Source organism: Mauremys reevesii, linkage group 15, assembly GCF_016161935.1.
Source record: "Mauremys reevesii isolate NIE-2019 linkage group 15, ASM1616193v1, whole genome shotgun sequence".
Classification (NCBI taxonomy): Eukaryota; Metazoa; Chordata; order Testudines; family Geoemydidae; genus Mauremys; species Mauremys reevesii.
In genome coordinates this window covers 30447479-30469165 of record NC_052637.1, presented here as the reverse complement: position 1 = coordinate 30469165, position 21687 = coordinate 30447479, and the positions used below count along the sequence as shown (strand labels likewise).

The following is a 21687-nucleotide window of genomic DNA, read 5'->3' as shown; positions in this document are numbered from 1 at the left end:
CTCTAGCTGTCTAAAAGGCATTGCCTGAGTGGGGATGGCTGTCCTGTGCTGCTTGAAGGGTCTCTTCTGGGTTTTGATTACAGGCTCCCTAGCAGTAGTGTCTGTTTTACAGTGTTATCTTGGGGAGAGGAGTGGTCCAAGTTGTGTTTTCCTGGATCTGCTCTGTAGGGGCAAGACTGGGAGCAGGAGAGGAAGAGCTGGACTAAGCGCTTTCAAAGTCCTACTGGTGTTGAGCCTCCTTAAGGCAGGCAGCATTACTGACCTGAGCTGCTGGGGGAGGTGATGTTTTACCTAGGCCAGCGATTCTCAACCAGGGGTTCGCAGGGGTCTTCCAGGGGGTACATCAACTCCTCTAGATATTATTGGCCTAGTTTTACAACAGGCTACATAAAGCGCACATGTAAAATGAGTGAAAACTAAAATGTCATGCAGACAATGACTGGTTTATACTGCTCTATATACTATACACTGAAATGTAAGCACAATATTTATATTCCAATTGATTTATTTTATAGTTACATGGTAGCAATGAGGAAAGCAAGCAATTTTTCAGTAATAGTGTGGTGACGCTTTTATATTTTTATGTCTGATTTTGTAAGCAAGTAGTTAAGTGAGGTGAAACTTGGGGTACATAAGACCAATCAGACTCCTGCAAGGGGTACAGTAGTCTGGAAAGGTTTAGAGCAACTGATCTAGGCTACACATCTGGAGTAGCAAATCCTCTAGGACGCTTCTAGCAGTTGACTAGATCAAGGTGGATGATGCTTTGTAACAAGGTTATTTAAGGTACCCAGAGCATGGGATGAGCCCTTACTGTGGCCTTCTAAATCGCAAGAAGCAACTAGATTAGAAAGTCTATGCTGGTTTAGAAGCCAGTCTTTCAGTCTGCAAAGGACTAATCTTCTCCACATATGCCCTGGAAAAATAGCAGCTGTAGGTTTTCCTATTCTGCTGCCCACAAAACGGCCTCCTGGCTTGATTCTTCTGTTGGTGCAAAGGGCTGAGCAGAATGAGACGTGCAGTAGGCTCTGCCTTGGCACCTTCCCCACTAAATTTACACAAGCTTGTGTTCAGAGGGAGCTTACTGAAGCAGTGGGGATAATCCTCTTCTGTGAACTTGGCTGAGTTGGCATGTTTCACAGCCGAAAATAGTGTGACCACTTCCTCTGCTGGGGGTGCTACAGACCTGGCTCTGGGGTAACTAAGCGACCTGCTGTAATGGGAAGCTTGCCCAGCTTCTGCCTGTAGCATACTTGGCTCTGGTCACTACTGGTCACCTCCTGTAATTACCAAACTGCTTCCCAAGAGGGATGAGGTGAGAAGGCAGATACACAGGTCAACGTAAACCTTCTGATAACACAGGTCTCTTTGTAGGGGAAGGAGAGTGGGGAGACCGTTCTCCATGCTGCAAAGGTAGCCTACAGTTGGTAGTCCAGCAGGGTCGCCCAGAGGATTCAGGGGGCCTGGGGTCTCCGTCGGTGGGTCCCGGGATGGAAGGACCCCCTGCCGCCGAATTGCTGCTGAAGACCCAGCACTTCAGCGGCGGGTGCTGGGGCAGAAGGACCCCCCGCCACCGAATTGCCACCAAAGACCTGGAGCGGAAGAAGCTCCGGGGGCCTGGGCCCCGCGAGTGTTTTCTGGGGCCCTCGGAATGAGTGAAAGACCCCGCTCCAGGGGCCCCGAAAAACTCTCATGGGGGCCCTGCAGGGGTCTGGGGCAGCGCATTTGGAAACAAAATTAACCAGCTCAGGAGCCAGGTGGTGGGCTCACAAGCGGAGAACTGGGTACGGGTCCATGGAGCATAGCTCTTGCTATACTACCTCTGTCCTGCTTGTTGGTCGCTCCGCTGAAGGTGGTGGTAGCTCAATGCTTTTCTCTCTGTTTTTCCAGAATTGGAAGACTCCTCCCTGTAAAGTGGCTGATGAACCACGAGCTCCACGCTGGGACAGATGTCACCTGTCAGTATAGCTGGAGCAAAAAGCACTGGCGTGGATAGATTCAGGTACTGAGAGGGGAGACTTGAAAGTCTCCTAAGTTATGTTTAAGCATGGCTATAGTACATGAGAGGGAAGGACTAGATCAGAGTATCAAAACCCCAGCTGGCTGGAAATGTTCTATCCACTGCTACTAACTGACAATAGGATTTCTGACCTTGGAAACTCATGTAAATTGTCACTTCCTCAGATGTTGTTTTTTGTTGGAAAAGCAATTTTTGGGGGGGCCATAATGTTTCCTAGGGGAAAACCTTATCACTTTCTGACTAGCTTTAACAAACATCCATAACCTGGAGTTCTCTAAACTACTGGGAGATTATATTGGGGGGGGAAAAACCTGCATGTGACCCTGGAAACCAGCACCTCGTGCAATTAACTTTGAACTTGTATGCCAGCTTGGGGCTGAAGTTCTTCTATATGCAGAACTCCCCATCAACTTCAGTGGGAATTAAGCAGGTGGAGGTGCTTATCATATGCCCTCAAGAAGTGCCAATTGCTAGCAAGGAGTCAAGCCTGAGACTCTTCTTCCAGCTCTGTAGTACCTGAAGGCAATGCAGAAGGTATCAACTGGGATTCAGGAAGCTACTGCTTTAATTGGGGAGGGTTGTGAAGCAAACAGCATTGCTTGGTTCTGCCTAGCTAGATTATTATTAACTGCAGTTCATTTGGGAGTGACAGGGCAGGGTGCTTATGCAGTAACTGTCCTTATCCAGGACCCTGGAAGCCAGAGAGCCTGCTAGGTGAAGGTGACACACACCAAGTGTTGTTGGGGGCACAAGGTACATCGGTGAAGGGAGGCCTTTATAAAGAAGCCACTAGCTGAGAAACTCCTTGCTCAAAACAGTTGAGGAATCTCCTGCAGTCAGAGGGGCTGTACTCAAAAGCAGAGCTGCTGAGAAGGTATTTAAATACTTCAAACGAGTGGGTCATGTATTGATTTTTTCCATCTTTCATCAGCATTAAGGGTCTCTTTAAGACACATATAGAGGAGGGAGCATCTATGTCAAGTCCTTCTCCATTTCCCACAAAAGAGTAAAGCTCATTGCAGGAGCTAGCTCTTCCCCTTTAAGAAGGGAGTGTGTAGTGGCAGGAATAGTAGAGGCCCTGTCTACACAACAGACTTGCTGGCAGAGCTGTGATATACAAACAACTGTATTTTTGCCGGTATAGATTTTGGTGGGGTGGGGGTTTAGATAAAGCTGTGCTTTTGTCACTCTAGTTTGTCAGTGCAAGTGGTGTCTGGTGGTATAGCATAGCTCCTAGTGCAGATGTGAGCAGAAGCTATTTTCCTTTCCTCTTAACTTCAAAGTTGATCTGCCTAAAATGGCCAAACAACCTGTCTGTGCCAATGAAAGCTCTGTACTCTTCTTTGTCACCCAGGGGATGTGGAATAAAACTTACCCCTCATCTGCAGGTCTAGAGGAATCCTCATCTGATCACCTTCCCTCCCCTCCTTGAGTATGGGGTACCTGCCTCTGTCTCTAGATACTACACTTTTGTGCAGGAGAAGTGCCTTCCAAGCAAACTGATTAGGATTCTTCCCCAAACACACCCATCTTCCACCCATCTAAGCTGCTCACAATTTTGAGCAACAGCAGTATTGTCAACTCTTATTGTGACTTGTGATTTACTTTTTTTGGGTGGTGGTGGTTTTTTTGGGGAGGTTCCCTCTTAAAATATTTGTTCCTCGAGGGCTGTGATTAGGTGAGTGTATCAGGTTTCACTTTAAAAATAAATACAGCCAGTTTCTTGCCTTCATGCTTGTGAAAACATGAAGTGTGCCCTAATGGCTCAGCAATCAGAAGGCAAAGAGAAACCCGTAACTTACTATTTAAAATCTTTTATACATTTTTTTGGGGGGGAGGGGCTGATTCATGCATTTTATTTTTTTTAAATGCTTGTGGGGTGGCTATACTGAGAAGAGGGGCGAGAATGGGGGAACTAACTCCCCAAACCCTAATTCACCACTAGACTGCCACCCCAGAAAGCTTGCTAGACTGGGGTGAGATTGGTGGAATACAATGTTCAAAGGAAAATAATACAGTCCTCTTCCTAAAGTGCTTTATGCTCCCAGAGAGTCACAGCTTGGGTTGGTTTGAACCCCTCAGTCCTAGTTCATCTGAACACTGTGTTTAATGATATGGTTCCACTTCAGTGCCACCCCTTTAGTTTCTTGGGCCTTGTTCAGGCAGCTGTTTGTTTAGTTTTGTTAAACCCTGCTGGAATTAAGATCTCTCTTTCATAGAAAACAATTATTAGTGGACAAGAGCAGTGCCTGTTTTTTCCAATAGCTCTGATCTGGCCTATGAGCCAGCATACTCAACATCCGGCCTCTGAGGGGTTATTGACATGGCTGAGCTAATAACAAAGTCACATTATGTGGGGATTCTTAAATCACTCCACCAACCACCCATGCTGTGAGCTCCTATTCATGTTGGTAGCTGTGTTGGTGATGCGGTCACATCTGGTTGTGGGCAGATGCAACCACAGCTCCTTCCTGTTCCTGAAGGCTCACTTGCTAATAAAAAAGCATCCCTATAGCTAAGAGCCCTTGGTTAGCTCACTTGCTGGTGCACTAGTCTCTGGCCAGCTGGTCACAGAAAAGGCCTTTTTCCATTAGTAGATAGGCTGTTTAAGCAGAGGCACCCAACTTTGTGAACTAGTCCCTTTTAAAAAAGGGTTAGGTGGAGGTAGTCATCCCATGTCAGGGCATCTCCCGTGCACAGGGAGAGAATAGATTAGTCTGTTAATAAAGCAAAGAAGAATCTGCCCATTGAGTATTAGGGGAGTTAATTTATGCTACTATACATGTTTAACTTGAATATTGAAGCAGGAGACACTGAAGGACTTATCAAAATCCTTCACTTTTTATTAAATGTGAGATTGCAAGAACTGAGAGATCAAAGCAGTTCAGGAGAGGTAGTCCCCCTTCTTTAAGAGCCCTCGAGCACTGTTTACTTGGAGCAGCAGGAGTTATTAGCAACTTTTAAATTGCCTAGGATCTTTGACCTTAGCAGAACACAAGGTCACAGGGGCTCCAGAATAGTCTCTGTGCATGCCCTTAGCCTACAAAGCATTAATTGATTTGCAGCCTTTCAGTAAGGAGACAACACTCCTGAGAGGCTTCACCTCTCCCCTGCTGGATCTAATAGCACCTAGAGGCTAGGCAGTGTGCAAACAAACATAGTAAATGACACAACCTTCCCTTGAAGGAGCTCCCAAGCACCTCTTCCTCAACCCACGATCTGCAGTGAACAAACACCAGGTGACATCTAAAAAAGGGATTTATTTTAAAAAACACAATTGTCTATTTAAAATGGAGGTAAAGGGCAGCTTAGCAGGAGCCCCTGAGTTGGGTGCTGCTGCAGGGAATGCTGCTCTAAGGGGCACTTGGCTCTGGCTGGGAGAGAACTCCTCATTACACTGAAGTCGTAGGAGCACGCCAGCCGCTCCTAGTGAACAAGAGCCCCGTTTGTCGGCTGGAGTCAGTACTGGATGTACCGTTTCTTGAATGGGAGGTGCTCATTCCAAGCAGTGTCTCTGGGCCGCTTGGCAGCCAGGATGAGGGTGGAAATGGAGGCCATGGCCCTCTTGCAATTGCTCTTGGGGTGCTGCTCAAAGCCACTGCCTGCTGATCCCCAGAGGCTATGCTGCTGGTGGGCAGTCTCATCTGCTTCCCTGACAGGCGACGCACTCTCTGTCTGAGCGTGGCCAGCCTTAGTGCTCCTGCAAGAGCCTCGTCTCCTTGGCCAGGGGGTGAATTGCCGGTAGAAAGATTCCACCTCAGAAATGTCGGCGGGCTCCGTCATTGCCATGGCATCTACCAGGTGACTGTACTCCAGAGGGACCGGGCTTCTTGCACCCTCCTCCAGAGGATGGGATGCTTGTTTTCTTTTCCATACCTCTACGTGCATCTTCCTGTTGGGGGGTAACAGCCGCGGCCTCTTCCTCAGAGAGGAGCCCAGCAGCAAGTCTGAAGCACAGATCTGGAGAAGTTCCTCCTCAGAGTCCCCTTCCCAGGCCAAGGGGAGTCTTGCCAGCTCCTTGTAGAAAGGACCTGGATCTTTGTCACAGGGTCGTATTCCAGCTGGAGTTCTGGGTGTGTGCCCGGAGCAGCCCCCAGGGGCCACAAAAGACACAGGGGTGGAGCCTGAGTGGTCCAGTGCAGTCACCACTGCCAGGAAGTAAAGGGCATTGTCACCAGGGTGGCAGCTGGGATGCAGCAGAGCCCCCCTGAGAGAGAAAGGTACAGGCTCAGCCCCAGGCCACTGTCCTTGGGTTGGAATGCTGCCGGGGGATCGGCAGTTTGGCACTTGTGGGGAGATAGGGCAAGGCTGGAGTTTCAGCTTTTCATTCCAAGCTCGTAGGAACTTCTCCCTGCAGGACCTGGGCCCGTCTAGCCCACTCTTCCAGCACCCAACTTTCTCAACCTGCATGGCGGTTGTGCCCGGGGCAGTGGGGTCTCTGAGAGGTAAAGGGTGAGAAAAGAGCAGTTAGTCACTCTGAGAAGGAGGGGTGAGAGTTTTGGGCAATCCCTTTGGAACCTCCTCCCCCTGCTCTCTGATCGCTACCCAGGAATAGCTGGGCTGTTGCCAGGAGACTGCAGGTTCTAGAACAAATGCTTCAGTAGGCAGCTCTTGGCCCAGGCCCTGGCATCTGTAGCTGGATCAAGCAGAGGTGCTGGCCCCTCCAATGTCATAAGCACTGTGATGTCATTGCTACCTCCAATGGCTGGTCCATGTGCCCTGCTAGAGTAATTCTGCCTGACTGAATAGCACAGGCTGCTATTTACATAGAAATAGTCACTAGCCAATGCCACAGCTGTGAATTCTCCAACCATAAGCTCTCTAAGCTAGCTGCACTATATTTGAAGAGTTTCAGAGTAGCAGCCGTGTTAGTCTGTATCCGCAAAAAGAACAGGAGTACTTGTGGTACCTTAGAGACTAACAAATTTATTTCAGCATGAGCTTTCGTGAGCTACAGCTCACTTCTTTGGGTGCATAGAATGGAATATACAGACAGGAGATATTTATATATACAGAGAACATGAAAAGGTGGAAGTATGCATACCAACAGGAAGAGTCTAATCAATTGAGATGAGTTATCAGCAGGAGAAAAAAAACTTTTGAAGTGATAATTAAGATGACCCATAGAAGGTGTGAGGAGAACTTAACATAGGGAAATAGATTGCATCCGAAGAAGTGAGCTGTAGCTCACGAAAGCTCATGCTGAAATAAATGTGTTAGTCTCTAAGGTGCCACAAGTACTCCTGTTCTTTTTGCGGATACAGACTAACATGGTTGCTACTCTGAAACCTGTCATTATGCACGGCACTGCATTTAGCCGTATGGAGTGGAAATCCATCAACATCATGAAAAAACTCGTACAGATACAGACAGACATCATCTTCCTTTCCAAATGCAAATAGATGGACATCATACCACAAGGACTAAAGGTAAAAAATCCATTACAATCTACATATCTCACAGTCTATGCTGACAGATTGTGCCACATACTCTCAAAGAAACAGCGAAACCACCTGATCAACATCCTATACAGCAACCAGGAGAAGATTAAGACTGAACTCTCAAAAAACACTAATTGAATCTATTTCCCTATGTTAAGTTCTCCTCACACCTTCTATGGGTCATCTTATCACTTCGAAAGTTTTTTTTCTCCTGCTGATGATAGCTCATCTCAATTGATTAGACTCTTCCTGTTGGTATGCATACTTCCACCTTTTCATGTTCTCTGTATGTATAAATATCTTCTGTCAGTGTGTTCCATTCTATGCATCCAAAGAAGTGAGCTGTAGCTCACGAAAGCTCATGCTGAAATAAATTTGTTAGTCTCTAAGGTGCCACAAGTACTCCTGTTATATTTGAAGAGGCAACTTCTACCAGTTATTGATGGCTCTCTTCATTGAAGGATAAAACTCCTGGCAGGGCCTTTCAAAGGAGCCATGGGGAGTTTGGAGACCCAATGGTCCCATTGAATTTCAATGGGAACTGAACAATTAAACTCCCAGCCTATATCACTGCAGTGAGAAGGTCTCTCACGGCCGTGCACCTCAAATGTGCAGATACACAGGCTTCAAGGGAAGCAGCATGATCTAGTGCTTGGAGCAGGGGCTGCTGCATTCTATTCTCAGCTCTACCACTAAGTCAGTCGTCAGTCATACTCTGTGTCTCAATTTCTCCTTCTGGAAAATGTGGACACTACCTTGCTCACAATAGTGTGGGACCAATTAGCATTCACACAGCACACTATGGGCCTTGGGGAAAAGTCTGCAATATACTAAATGCCGAGTATTATCCTACCTGGGCATGCTGTGGATAGACAGCAATTTCTTGATAAAACGGGTCTTACGATGTATTCTTCATTTAACTGAAAAATTAGACAAGAAGGACTTCAGTTCCTTATGTCCCCAAGCCCATTAACCTCCCCTGGGAATTTTCAGGTGCCCTGCTCATCTTATTTTACGGAATTTAACTGAACATTTTGATCCTCTTATTCATAGAGGACTTTGCTGCCTCCCTATGGATTAGAGGGGCTACTACTCATGGGAGAACAGGCTGGGTATACAGGCACATACTAGGTCTGTATCCCAGGCAGTTAAGTAACTCTTGAATGCACAGGCTGATCGTAAAGTTGAGAGGAATATTTCTATTGACTAACAAGATTTAGATCCTCCCATAGTCCATTGTTCCCAATTACGGAGAGAACTCTCCAAATGTGAGCTTTTATGATCAAAGGGGAACAGAAACTGCTCCATTTCCAGGGTCAGACAGGGAGCTCTGGGGATTAGTAGCAGGAGAGTCTGAGCTGGGCCCTAGTGTAGTCCACAGGGGACTTGAGAGTCTTTCAGCTAAGACCCTAATAGAGCAAAGCACAGCCCTGCAGTTCAATGTAACACAATCTTCCTCCAAAAACTCCATGCAATGTTCAGCCCAGCCGCCGTCCCTCTGGTCAACCTCTGGGCAGGAGCAATGGGGGGCCAGCTTCCAAAGTTCCACTGCAACAGGATCACCCCAGCCCCATTGAGCTACAGACCATTAGGCAACAAAGCGCTCCTGAAATATTAAAGGGGGTCTGTTTTCAAAGGTGTGTTGCTTAATTGTTTTGGTTTCCTCTTGCAGTCATGAATACTTTATCTGACCTCCTCAGGTTTCCTCTGGGGATGAGGAGCTTGGATACCTTAAAAAGGCAGTGAGGAGGGGAAAGAGAAAGAGGCCTTATCAGCTTGGAACACAGTGTCCAATGGGCTGGAAGGCCATGTGCTAATGAAAGGGAATCTGGAATTTTCCTGCAGAATGTGGCTTCCTTTTAAAATATTTCCTCTCCGCCTTCTACCTGCTGCAGGTGTCTCCCACTGCTCCCTAGGCTTTATGGAGCCACAGAGTCTCCATTCTGATATGGCTCTTCCTGCCATCCCCCCAGTGCAAAGGGTCTGTAAAGCCAGATCTGACTTCCTTGGTATAGGAATCCCTGGGTGGTGTACAGCTGGCAAAGGGAATCTACTCCCCATCTCCCATATACACAGCCCGTACAGGCATTGGGTGGGAAAGGTCTGCCTGTGGTTGGAGTGTGTCTATGCTTTGGCCATTCCTGGCTGCTGGAATGTCCCCTTGGGGCCATAGGCTGCTGGCCCTAAATCAGAATAGCCCTGAGGCTGCTCTATCATACACAGAGGCCAAACTGGCCCCAAAATTGAGGAGCTTCTAAAAGTGGCATGAAGCTCTCTCTGCCCTTCCCCAGCAGGGCCTGCACTGAGCACAGCTGGCTATACACCAGAACCAAGCTCCCTGTTTTTTCTCCTTGTTCTTCACACTTACAACCCACTAGCTGGGTTTGGTGGCACTTCTGCCAGTCCGGGGGAAAAAACAAAAACAGAGAATAAGACCAGGGTAAAATGTTTTAAAAACTGCCTGCACTTGACAGCTGTGTGTCATTCACAGCTCTGGGAGCCGAAGGTTCTGTGTGGGGACAGCAGTGCTGAGGAGTGTAAATCCCAGTAGCAGGCTCCAAAGCTGATCAAGCAGCTGGCCAAAGCTCTGAGCAGCACTGTTAAAATGCCTTAGGGCTTGGCTACACTTACAAGTTGCAGCGCTGGGAGTTACAGCGCTGCTCATGCAGCTGTGTAAGGGCCAGCGCTGGAGTGTGGCCACACTGACAGCTACCAGCGCTGCAGTGTGGCCACACTTGCAGCACTTTCCAGCGCTGTATTGAGAGGTGCATTGTGGGCAGCTATCCCACAGAACACCTCTTGGCGCCGTTTTGGCGCTGAGTATTGTGGGAAGGGGAAGGAAGTGTGCGGGTCATTCCGCTTCCTGTTTGCCAGCGCCCCGTGGTGCATCGCTTCACATCCCAGCATTCATTCCGGCAGCGTTTGGCGCCATTGTGAGTGTCTTTCTGTTACTCTCTGTGAATCGCGATTTCTGTGGCAAATGGAGCCCGATCTGCTGAGGACTCTGCTGATGAGTGTCACCAGCACAACACGTTTGGCAGTCGAGCTATTCCTTCAGCTCCAAAGTGACAGTGAGGAGTCCGGCGATGATATCAATATGGATTTGTCTGCGCGTGTGACACTAGAGTGCTTGCGGCATTCACGGAAATGCTCAGCACCGTTGAACGCCGCTTTTGGGCTCGGAAACAAGCACTGAGTGGTGGGATCACATCGTCATGGAAGTCTGGGATGACGAGCAGTGGCTGCAGAACTTTCGTATGAGAAAAGCCACTTTCATGGGACTGTGTGCTGAGCTCGCCCCACTCTGCGCGCAAGGACACAAGATTGAGAGCTGCCCTGACGGTGGAAAAGCGGGTGGCTATTGCAATCTGGAAGATGGCAAATCCAGACAGCTACCGGTCGGTCGGGAACCAGTTTGGTGTGGGAAAGTCGACCGTGGGAATCGTTTTGATGCAAGTTTGCAAGGCAATTAATCGCATCCTGCTAAGAAAGACCGTGACTCTGGGGAGCGTGCAGGACATTGTGGATGGCTTTGCACAAATGGGTTTCCCTAACTGTGGAGGGCGATAGATGGGACGCATATTCCTATTCTGGCCCCACCTGGCATCAGAGTACGTTAATCGTAAGGGGTATTTCTCTATGGTTCTCCAGGCGCTTGTGGATCACCGCGGGCGTTTCATTGACATTTACACAGGCTGGCCTGGAAAGGTGCATGATGCACGCATCTTTCGGAACAGTGGCCTGTTCAGGAAGATGCAGGCAGGACTTTTTCCCAGACAGGAAGATCACAGTAGGGGATGTCGAAATGCCCACTGTGATCCTTGGAGACCCGCATACCCGTTACTGCCTTGGCTCATGAAACCCTATACAGGGAAGCTTGACAGGAGCAAGGACCGGTTCAACTACAGGCTGAGCCGGTGCAGAATGACTGTGGAGTGTGCTTTTGGGCGTTTAAAGGCTCGCTGGAGATGTTTGTATGGGAAGCTAGACTTGGGGAAAGCAGCATCCCCGGTTATAAGCGCTTGCTGTACCCTCCATAATATTTGTGAAGGGAAGGGTGAAACATTCAGTGAGGCATGGACCACCGAGGTTCAAGTCCTGGAGGCTGAATATGCACAGCCAGAGAGCAGGGCTAATAGAGAGGCCCAGCACAGGGCTTCAAGGATTAGGGATGCCTTGAGGGAAGAATTTGAGGCTGAAAGCCAACAGTAATGTTTGCTGCCTTGCATGGGAGTGAATTGCACTGCTTACACTGTTATTCTATTATCCATAATAATAATATGATTTGCAGTGCCTCTTTCTTTACTGGGCTAAGGTGTCTTTCACTACCTGCTATAATAAAGACTGTTTTCAAAGCCAAGAATTGTTTTATTGAAAAGAAAAAAACTTCCTTGACAGACAGACAGACACACAACATTTCATTAACACAAGAGGGCAAGGGTGTGGGTTGGTGAACTGTACAGTCACAAGTTTGCATATGCCATGTCTGGATTGCTGTTTAATGAATCCTGCACTTCAGGGTGCATATACTGCATGGTGATGGGGGTTGAATGCAGAGGGTAAGGGTGGTGGTAGGTATCAGGGCTGGTTGGGGAACGTACAGGTGTTGGAGGCAGCTGGTGGAGGTAAGAGCCTGGATGCTGGGGAAAGGTGGTTGGAGCTGACATTGGGGCACAAGGCACAAAGGACGGGGCGGGTGGGGGAGTAGCACGGTAGTGCTCTGCTTGCATGGCAACGAGTGACTCTATAGACTCGCTTGGCGCTCCAGGATGCTTAGCAGCCGCTCCGTGCTTTTCCTCTTGGCCACTGCATTTCTCTTGGTCCTGCTTTCTTTCTCTCGCCACTCCTTCAATTTTTTTCTCTCTGTATCATAGTGATGAAGTACAGTTTTCAGCATGTCCTCTTTGCTCTTTCGGGATTTTTCTCAAATTTTGAAGCCTCTGTGATGTTGAACATCTGGGCAGTCCAGTCAAGGTCACTGTACACACAGAAATGACAACATTTAACACGGGCAGCATTGTATCCACTATCTCCAGACATGAATTGTTACACTGAGGAGTTCTCACTTGCAAGTTCTCACTTGCATTCTTTATCCCAAAAGGAAAACACAACAGAAGCCACGAAATGGTGAGTGAGGAGTGGGGCTTGAGTGAGAGGAGCTGGTTGCTTCGGGTAATCTGGAGTGCTAGAGGGGTTGAGTGAAGATGCAGATGCAGGGGTGATCTTATCTCCTATCTCTTCACTAAAGAGTCTCCCAACATTTTTCACAGGACTTAATCCTGGAAGATGTTTCCCTACTGCGAGTCACTAGGGAACAGCGGGGGGCTCTTTTAGAGCAATGTGGATTCCGCCCGGGACCCTATGCGGCGTGCCTGTGTTCAGAAATGGTGCGCCCCCCCCGGGCCGAAGAGTGGCGCGGACGTCACCGTCACTGGGACAAGGGACACAGTGGCTCTGCCTATAAACCTGCGCAGGCATATTGCCCACGCTCTGGATGAAGCTTTGCTGAGATAACTGAAGCAGATTACCGCGACGTGATAGACCACATCAACGTGCTCTTCCACATCTAGACGCGGCCATGCATGCATCCATAACCCCCCATCCTCCCCAGCAACATGTCCACCCAGAAAATAAAGCCGCGTACACCGCTCCTCGGCCTGTCCCTCGGCACCGGCTGGCGGCTGCTGCGATTGGCTAATTTCCTCCTGGCTGGTGAAGAGCTCCTGGCTGCATGCCTCCAGGAATCTGCGGTTTCTTCCCCATCCCAGGAGCTTCACTCGCGGTTTCCTCTCCCCGCAGCCTCCTCCTCCTCCTGTCCCCAGCCTGCTCAGAAGTGTCCATCGTTACCCTGGGATTGGCAGTGGGGTCACCCCAAGTATGTTGTCCATCTCCACGTAAAACGGCAGGTCGTGGGGCGGATCCGGATCTGCGATTCTCTCGGGCTTTGTAATAGGCACTCCGCAGCTCTTTAACTTTCACCCTGCATTGTAGTGCGTCCGTTGATGGCCCCTATCCAGCATGTCCCTTGATATCTGCTCAAAGATATCGTAATTCCTACGGCCGGAGCGCAGCTGTGCCTGAACAGACGCCTCACCCCAAACACTGATGAGGTCCTGCAATTCACCTGTGCTCCATGCTGGGGCTCGTTTGCGAGGCATGGTTACCTGTAACCTGTAACTGATTAACTGATTGCACTCCACACCTGGCTGCAGCAAACAGGAAGGAGATTTTTAAATTTCCCGGGGCATTTAAAGGGCGGGTCACCTGAGGCAAGAGCAGTAGAGTGCAAACTGATGTGCAGAGTGGCTGAACAGGAATTCTGGGATAGCTCCTTATTCCCTGGAGGACAGGTAAAGCGCTGGTGAGTGTCCACACCTGCTGAGCAGCGCTGGTGTCACCAGCGCTGCACTCTTATACCCCAACCCGGATGGGTTTTCAGCCAGCGCTGCAACCAGGGAGTTGCAGCGCTGGTTGTGCCCTGCAAGTGTGGACGGGGTGTTAATTGCAGCGCTGGAAAGCCTCCACCAGCGCTGCAACTTGTAAGTGTAGCCAAGCCCTTAGGAATGAGTCCCTGAGCAGCTAAGGTGAGTTACAGAGCCCTGGGTGAAGTTCTGATCTAAGCGGGGCCATTTGACTAGGTTCCTGGCTAATAACCTTATTAGTGCTTGACAGAGGGGGCTGGTGTGCTCATCCTCACTGAAGAAGTCAGGAAACAGAGCCTCAGTGAGGTGAAGTGACTTGCCCAAGAACACACAGTAAATCAGTGGTAGAGCTAGGACCTGAACTTCTGTCTCAGTGATCTGGTGCCTATCTAGCTGCTCAGGGGGGTGGTTTTGCTTGGCTTGGGTAGGCCCTCCTTCAGCACTCATGGGGCTGTTGGTCAGACATGCACACACACCCTTTTATTTCTGAACAGACAACACTACAGTGTCAGGAACGTGGAGGGGGACACCATGTAAGGGTTAAACTTGAGCAACAAATCCACTGACTAAATTTAAAATTGCTCAGGACACAGCAAAGCCTTTGATAAGAGAATAACTTTCTAAGCAAAGCCCATTCACAGCCCAGTTCCTCAGGCAAAAGCTAATCACATAGTCTGACTGCCATGGAAAGTTTCAAAGGAAGGCATTAGGCTCCAGCTGTTACTGACAAACGGCATATGGAAGCTGCTTCCATTGTTAGAAAAAGCCTAAACAGCTGGATTTCCAAAGGAAGCTGTTATTCCACATCAGGATTTTAAACCTTAGAGAAGCAGCCTAGGCTGTTTTGCAGAGCTAATGAAGGATCCATGCTCCAGATGACTCTGATCATCCTGTACTTTTAAAAAAACAATATATGGCCAGGGTGGGGAGGAGGAGGAGGAGGAAATTAGTTATAAATAACAAATGAATTAAACAAGGTCATGAAATAGTTAACTAACCTGTTGTTCTACTGCCCCTTTCTTTGTGAGCTAATGAGGAGAGTAACATCCAGTGGCAGAAGGAGTTAGGAAAAGTATGTTTTTTAAGCTGTCCAGCTCCCCATTCAGTTTTTTCTCGTAAACAGCAGAGACCACAGTGTATGGCAGCAAGCAAGGGGCTTCTCTTGGCAGGAGATAGGAAAACAGGCCCCACCCAAAACACAAATAGCTGTGGTTAAGCATCCAACATCTTATCTTAACAGTGCTAATCACGTTTGGGGTTAAAGCCACTTATTCCCTTGCCTGTCGGCCCCACCTAAGCTATCTTGTCTAATCAGGAGGGAGGCTTCTGGACAGGGCTGGGGCCTGGGACTTTGCCTTAAAGGGCCAGGCCAGTGTTGTCCTTAGAGAAGCTCTGTGCTCTGGCCATGCTAACCAGAAAGAGCACAGCTGCTAGTTTGCAATCTGACTGGTACTTGGTGTACAGAGAGGAATGGCATGTGTCTAGGCCGCACCATCGCAATGCAAAAAAAAAAATCACCCCTTGGAAATCTGGGAAGGCAAAGCTCATTACATTACACTGAGTGTTTGGGAATGGAAAGGGGATTTACTCACTTGAAGGCTCCCTCTACTGGGAGGGATCCTTGATCAGCAGTTAAATTCTCCTCTTGGGAGGATTTGGTGCTTCTGTATGTGCCGCAAGCATGTGTGATGTGGTGCAAGCCTCTCTGGTACATCACTGCTGCTGTATCTCACTTCTGTCCTGGTCAGAAACCTGACTGCACTGCTGTCCTCCTCCTCAGCAAGGATTGCAGCCAAGCCTCAGCCAGATGTGGGGAAAGAGAATGGGGCAGAGGCCACCCAACTCCCATGTCCACCTGGGTGCTGAGCTGGAACTGAATTCTAATGGCACAGAAGTCAGAGACCAGGGCACTCCATCCCCTTCACTAGCTAGAGCAATGCATGGGATGGCATCAACATTGCTCAGCCTGGTAGCCTCTGAGCTTGTAGCAGCTGCGACTCTGAGCTGACCTGCTCTTTCAGACTCTGGAGCTGCACCTGCTACACCGGGTCTGATGCTGGCTCTGACTCAAGTGAAGTCCCTCAGCTCCTCTTTCTCAAGCCCCTGGTAACCAGCTGGTGCCACTGTTGGTTGAAAAGTTCAAGGGTGCCATGAGGAAGCTTGAATTATTGATGCCAGCTTCCCTCCATATGCCCACAATCACTCATTGCCCAGGTGTAGCTCAGCCAGGCTCTGTATTAGACTTCACAGCTGGGCAGGCTTGCAAGGACTACAGTGGGGTTCAGGCAAGAAGTAGGGGGCTTAAAGCCTTACCGTCTGTTTGAATGTGGCTTGTCAGCTGCTGAGCTCTTAACTGGGATCAGGAAGAACAAGATGGGTGAGTTGGGAAATTGACTGTATAGATAGCGATAAACAAGAAGCTTGCTCAACTCTTCCGGGTAAATGAAAACATAAACTACTAATGTATAATTTTCAAGTGTTTCAATTTAAGATGAATGGCTGCACGGTGCTATGGGCTGGTTAGGGTGAAACAGGTCCAAAGTGGCATGTGGAGGAAAAATTAGACTTATCTGTAACATTTTGCCTCTCTCAGAAATATTGTAAGAGTGTGATGTGTCTGCTCTTCTCTCTGTCTTCGAGTTACTGCCATATTTCTTAATAACATCTGGGTTCTTCCTTCTCAGATGAGATGGGCATTTCCCCTTTCTTCCAGTGCAGATGGGAAAATTGGAACTGTTTTGTAGTCCTGTAATTGATTAGAGCATGTTTGTGTAGTGAGATGAAGTGAGCAACTGACGGGCAGGTTATTGCACAAGTGTATCACAGTCAAGTGGATGGTCCAGGTGGCTAATGAAAGCAACTCAGATTCTTAGGGAGTAGCTTGATGTAGCCAATGATGTGTTTGTTTCTCTCGAGAGTTATGTGTTAGAGACGCGCCTGAATTGAAACCCTGCGTCTGAATAGTCTTGAACTGTGAGATTGTTCAAACTCAGAACTGGAATCCAAATTCTGGAAACAATCCCTGTCTTTATAATGAGCCAAACTGAAATCCTGGGTCCAAGTGCCCCTGAACTTCGAGGTGTTCTTAATCTCCATCTAGATCCAAGTGCCATAGCATTGGGGCATCTGTAGTATGTGTTGGATTTTATTTGCCTTCCAAACACTATCCAACTTAGCAATAATGCACAAACCCAATTGTCTCTATTGCACAGAAATGATTTACCGTTTGCGTAGATGTGATCTACACTTTACAATAAGCACTCAGACCAGAATACTAACATCTATCCCCGTCTATGGATTTAGGGCCCAATCCTCCTGCCACTAAGAGCAGTGGTCAAAACTCCTGTTCACTTGCAGGTTGAAGATTTAAATTAGGCCATAAACATCAGAACCTGAAAAACGAGGTAAATGGGAGGGGGTTAGAGGGGATGTGAGTGTTAAAAGGAGGAGAGAATGAAAAGAGCCCTAACTGAGCCCAGGCAATGAAAAGGTGAGTGTTAAAAAGAGGGGTATGGTAAGTTGGTTTAGTGACCGGACATTGAATCTGTACTGTGGTACATATGTGCTAAGTGTAATGGCATCCATAGACTACCTGAAAAATCAGGTTTAAAGGAAATATTAAAGGCACCGGTTGATTGTTTCTACCGCTCAGGGCATGCACTGTTGTCTGTATAACCCACTTCCCCTCTATTTAATAACGATGCCTTCTGCTGGGCAACAGTTTGCACAAGGTCAGAGTTGGGACCTAGTGGAAAATCACTTCCCCAGATGTGGGGATTTGTTTTGCGGTGAAGGAGAGAGCTGAGTAGTGGGGTGCAAAAAGCACGCACAATCAAGCCATGTACTCTAGCTTCCGTGAGCATTTCTGAAGCAGATAATTCTCAAGTGCGATTTTGCAGCCCTCTTGTCCTTAACAAGGCCTAGGGGCAGACTTTGGTCAGCTGTTCTTTAGTGTGAGGTCCTTTAAATCTGTGCAGCAATCTATGCTTTGGGTTTGTCTACACTTACAACGCTGCAGTGGTGCAGCAGCTGCATAGTGCTTAGTGAAGATGCTACTTACCCCAACAGGAGGGGTTCTCCTGTCAGCGCAGGTAATCCATCTCCCTGAGAGGCGGTAGCTAGAATTCTCCCATCGACCTAGCACAGTCTACACCGTGGGTTAGGTCGCTTTAACTGCATCACTCAAGGGAGTGGATTTTTCACACCTCTGAGCAACATAGTTGTAGTGACCTAATTTCCTAGTATAGACCAGGCCTTAGTTGCCCAGGCTAGATTCTCCAAAGGGTTGGAGTATATTGTGGACTGTATTTTTAAATACCTCTGAGGACCCTTAGACAAATTTCAGGCCCGGTCTACACCTAAAACTTAGGTCGATCTGGCTATGTCAATCAAGGGTGTGAAAAATTCACACCCCATGAGAGACACAGTTAAGCCAACATACGCCCAGGTATAGAAACCTTGGGAATCACCCCAAAGCCCCCGTGTCCTGCAAGAATATTGGCTATTATAGGACAGGTGCTTCAGAGTCTCAGAATGCAATGGTACAGCCATGGCTGTCAGGTGCATTTGTGTGTGGAAATACCAAAAACAAGTGCTGCTATGTGGGACCTAAGGACAAGTGAGACAACCAACTGCTCATGGTATTGATTTCCCAGCAATGCACTTAATGTAGAGCAGTGATTCTCAACCTGGGGCCCAATCAGCACGCAGCTGCGGCCCATGTGACATGTTTTGTGGATGCAGCCCACACAACACACAGAGAGGTGCAAATGTGGCCCACAATGGTTAACAGGTTGAGAACCACTAGAGGCTCCCCAGGCAATCCATGTAAGCTCTTAGCAAACAGCTCTGTGGGGCTTGAGTGAAGCTGGGGGTTAACTCCGGACTCCTGACTCATAGGTCTTTGTTGTCTAGAAGTTTGCAGGAAATTTATCAACAGAAGTTTCCCTCCCCCCTGCACAAATCTACTGAGCCATTAAAGACTGTCTCTGAGAACAAAGAAGGAGGAGACTGACTGGTGGAGGCCAGGGCAGAGAAGAGAAGTTAATTACAGAGAGAGAAAAATGCATGTGATCGTCTCCATCCGCTGATTGCTGGATTGTTCTGCACACATCATGTCCTACTGCTTTATGTAAACTAGTTTTAAATATCCCAAGCAATGGGCTTCTTTGGAGACAAAGCCACAGCCTGGTAGAACGCACTGCTAAACATTTTCTCTGATATTCACCCTCAATTTTCCCTTCCTCCCTTCTACCAGGTTCTTCCTAGTTATGTCCTTAGTTAGCTGAATGGTTTTTGGTCTTATCTGGCTGCCACGGGGAGGATTAAAACCAGGCTTGGCCATTAACGCCTCCTTAAGACAAATGGGCAGGAGGAAATGAATAGGGCTGGAGTCTGGAGCCTAGGTGGTATTTCTCTCTGTTTGGCAACAGCAGATTGAATTGGAGAGTAAAGGGTCTTCATAACTGAAAAGGGGAGAGATGAGATTCTCCAACAGACAGTGGAGTCTGGGCAAATCCACATATTAGTTTACATTCTTTATTTAAGGTCCATGATTGGGGAAAAATAAAGAGCTAACCTTATCCCTGTGGGCGTTGGCCTTTCCCCAGACTACCCGCTAAATAAGTACTTAGCAAAAAGAACAGGAGTACTTGTGGTACCTTAGAGACTAACAAATTTATTTGAGCATAAGCTTTCGTGGGCTGTTCCATTCTATGCGTCCGCTGAAGTGGGCTGTAGCCCACGAAAGCTTATGCTCAAATAAATTTGTTAGTCTCTAAGGTGCCATAAGTACTCCTGTTCTTTTTGTGGATACAGACTAACACGCTGCTACTCTGAAATAAGTACTGAGGTGGATTTGTGGATAGATGCTTCTGGTCTCTAAAGGGATTATGTTTTCTTCTGGTTTCGTGGTGAAATATGGGCCACCTGATCCTGAGAGGTGCTGAGCACTTGATGCTGGGAGCGGAGCACCATTCAGGATCAGACCAATTGTCATTAAAGCAAAGATGGAGCGTGAAAGCTCTGCTGACTCAGGCCAGGTCTATGCTTAAGACTTTTACCGGTAAAGCTATGTCGATCAAGGTTGTGATTTTGAGGCCGGGGATTGGTTTTTGCACCACAACTATGCTGGCAGAAGCCCTAGTTTAGACATAGTTATATTGGCATGAAAGTGCTTATGCCAGGAGAGCTTATTTTGCTCACCAAACCTGAGCTCTACTGGCAAAAGCACAATATATGCCAATATAACTATGTCCACACTAGGAGGTTTTGCAGGTAAAATCTCCCTAGTGTGGATGAAGCCTCAGGAAATATAGTTCAACTGTGTCAGGTTAAGGAGTGAGTGTTGAAAGCCTGCCCTGGACTGAAGTCTTACATTGTCCCAAGTGGGTTGAGGGTGAGAGGAAGGTCTTATTATGTGTTATACAAAAGTGGTTTTTGAAGAAGAGCACAGAACAGAGAGAGAGGAATGATGCAAACTTGGGCTTGGCCTACGCAGTGACATAAGGGTCGGTTGGGGGCTGATTCTCCTGCACCAATATAATTATAATGGTACAACCACTAGTGCAGACATAGTTATTCTGAAATAACGTTGCCTCATATCAGTATAACTTGATTCAGGTCTAAACTAGAAATTCTTGCCAGTATAGAAGTGTGAGTGGGGAGAGGTGTGTTGGGGTTGTTTGGGGTTTTTTTTTGGTTTTGGTTTTTTTGTGCGATTTCTATACATGTCAAAGCCCTAGTGTAGATGCAGCTATACCAGCAAGGCTGCACTTTTACCACGATAGATTGTTTTGCTCGTGGGGGACAGCTTTACGATACTGATACAAAGCACAGCTTTACTGGTATAGCTGCACCAGGAGTGCTTTGCTGGCAAATATATTGATATTCCTGTACAAGAACGGTGCTTCTAGTGTAGACATAGCCTTAATTTTGCTCAAGAAACTAGTATAAGATGCATCTACACTAGAAGGGTTTACTGGTATAGCTATACCGGTTACCGACAGTTATACTGCCAAATCTTTTCTAGTGCAGACACAGCTTCAGTCCCCTCCCTGCACGAAAATAGCTGGATTAGTATAACTGCATCAACATGGGTGGAGAGGAGGGTTTGTGTCACTTTAACTATTCAGGTATAGTGAAAGCAGTAAAACTCTTGTTTGTGGACAAGTGAGTCGGAATGCAAATAACTATGGATTAGGGGCTTTCAAGACTACAGGAGAGGTTATGGAATTGTCACAGCAACAAACCTGAATGTACTAGATGAAAGGAACTGGGCATATAGGCCATTGGAAACTTGTTTTAATTTATGGCTTTTGATGGGGCCAGGCTGCCCCCACTTTTGGATATGGCTTTCCTGGGGAGTACTTAGCAACTTGATCAAGTGTGGAAAGGGGCACCATGGGCCTCACTGCTGTATGTTGGGACTTCCAAATTTATATTGCAACCATTGGGACTTATTTCTTCTGCTCCTGAAAGATGTTCTGACCAGGCCAGACAATGAGAGGGAACCAGGCGGCATCAGCTCTTCCATGGCAGTGATCTGAGCGATCCGCTATTCCCCTCCACCCCGCTTGTTAGTGTGTCAATTTCCTCCCCTACCTTATGTCTTCTATCTAGTTCCCTTTTATACCTTCTCTCTAATAAGACTCCACCTGAGACAGCCAGGACAGACTTAATCTTGGCTGTGAACGTTTGGTTCTGGATCCAAATTGTTGCAGCTCAGGCTAATCTCTAGTTCTGGGGTAAGTCAAATCTTGAGCCTGATCCATCAGATATTGTGTCTCTGTTCCACTGCAGAAAA

The 21687-nt window shown here is 47.7% G+C and overlaps 1 protein-coding gene across 4 annotated transcripts; it reads right to left on the bottom strand.

The window, feature by feature from the left end:
- Positions 1-5260: 5260 nt before the first annotated feature.
- Positions 5261-16000, bottom strand: LOC120382973. Of its 4 annotated transcripts, none has more exons than XM_039500485.1 (3): positions 15476-15995; positions 8315-8381; positions 5261-6458 (listed from the first exon to the last, which is right to left on the bottom strand). In XM_039500485.1, the coding sequence occupies exons 2-3, from the start codon at positions 8320-8322 to the stop codon at positions 5480-5482; spliced, it is 987 nt and encodes a 328-aa protein (XP_039356419.1). In that variant the 5' UTR covers positions 8323-8381; positions 15476-15995; the 3' UTR covers positions 5261-5479. The 4 variants fall into 4 exon arrangements, with proteins under 4 accessions (XP_039356419.1, XP_039356418.1, XP_039356417.1 ...); XM_039500484.1 differs by lacking the exon at positions 15476-15995 and adding an exon at positions 14882-15154; XM_039500483.1 differs by lacking the exon at positions 8315-8381 and having other exon boundaries at positions 15476-16000.
- Positions 16001-21687: the final 5687 nt, after the last annotated feature.

Bases quoted from the DNA above. Each gene is read 5' to 3' on its own strand.
- LOC120382973 (XM_039500483.1), bottom strand. From the start codon at position 15,597: ATGTACCAGAGAGGCTTGCACCACATCACACATGCTTGCGGCACATAC. The intron at 6,459-15,475 runs GTGAGTAAATCC...TTTACCTCTCAG, and splicing joins CCAGTAGAGGGAGCCTTCAA to AGACCCCACTGCCCCGGGCA.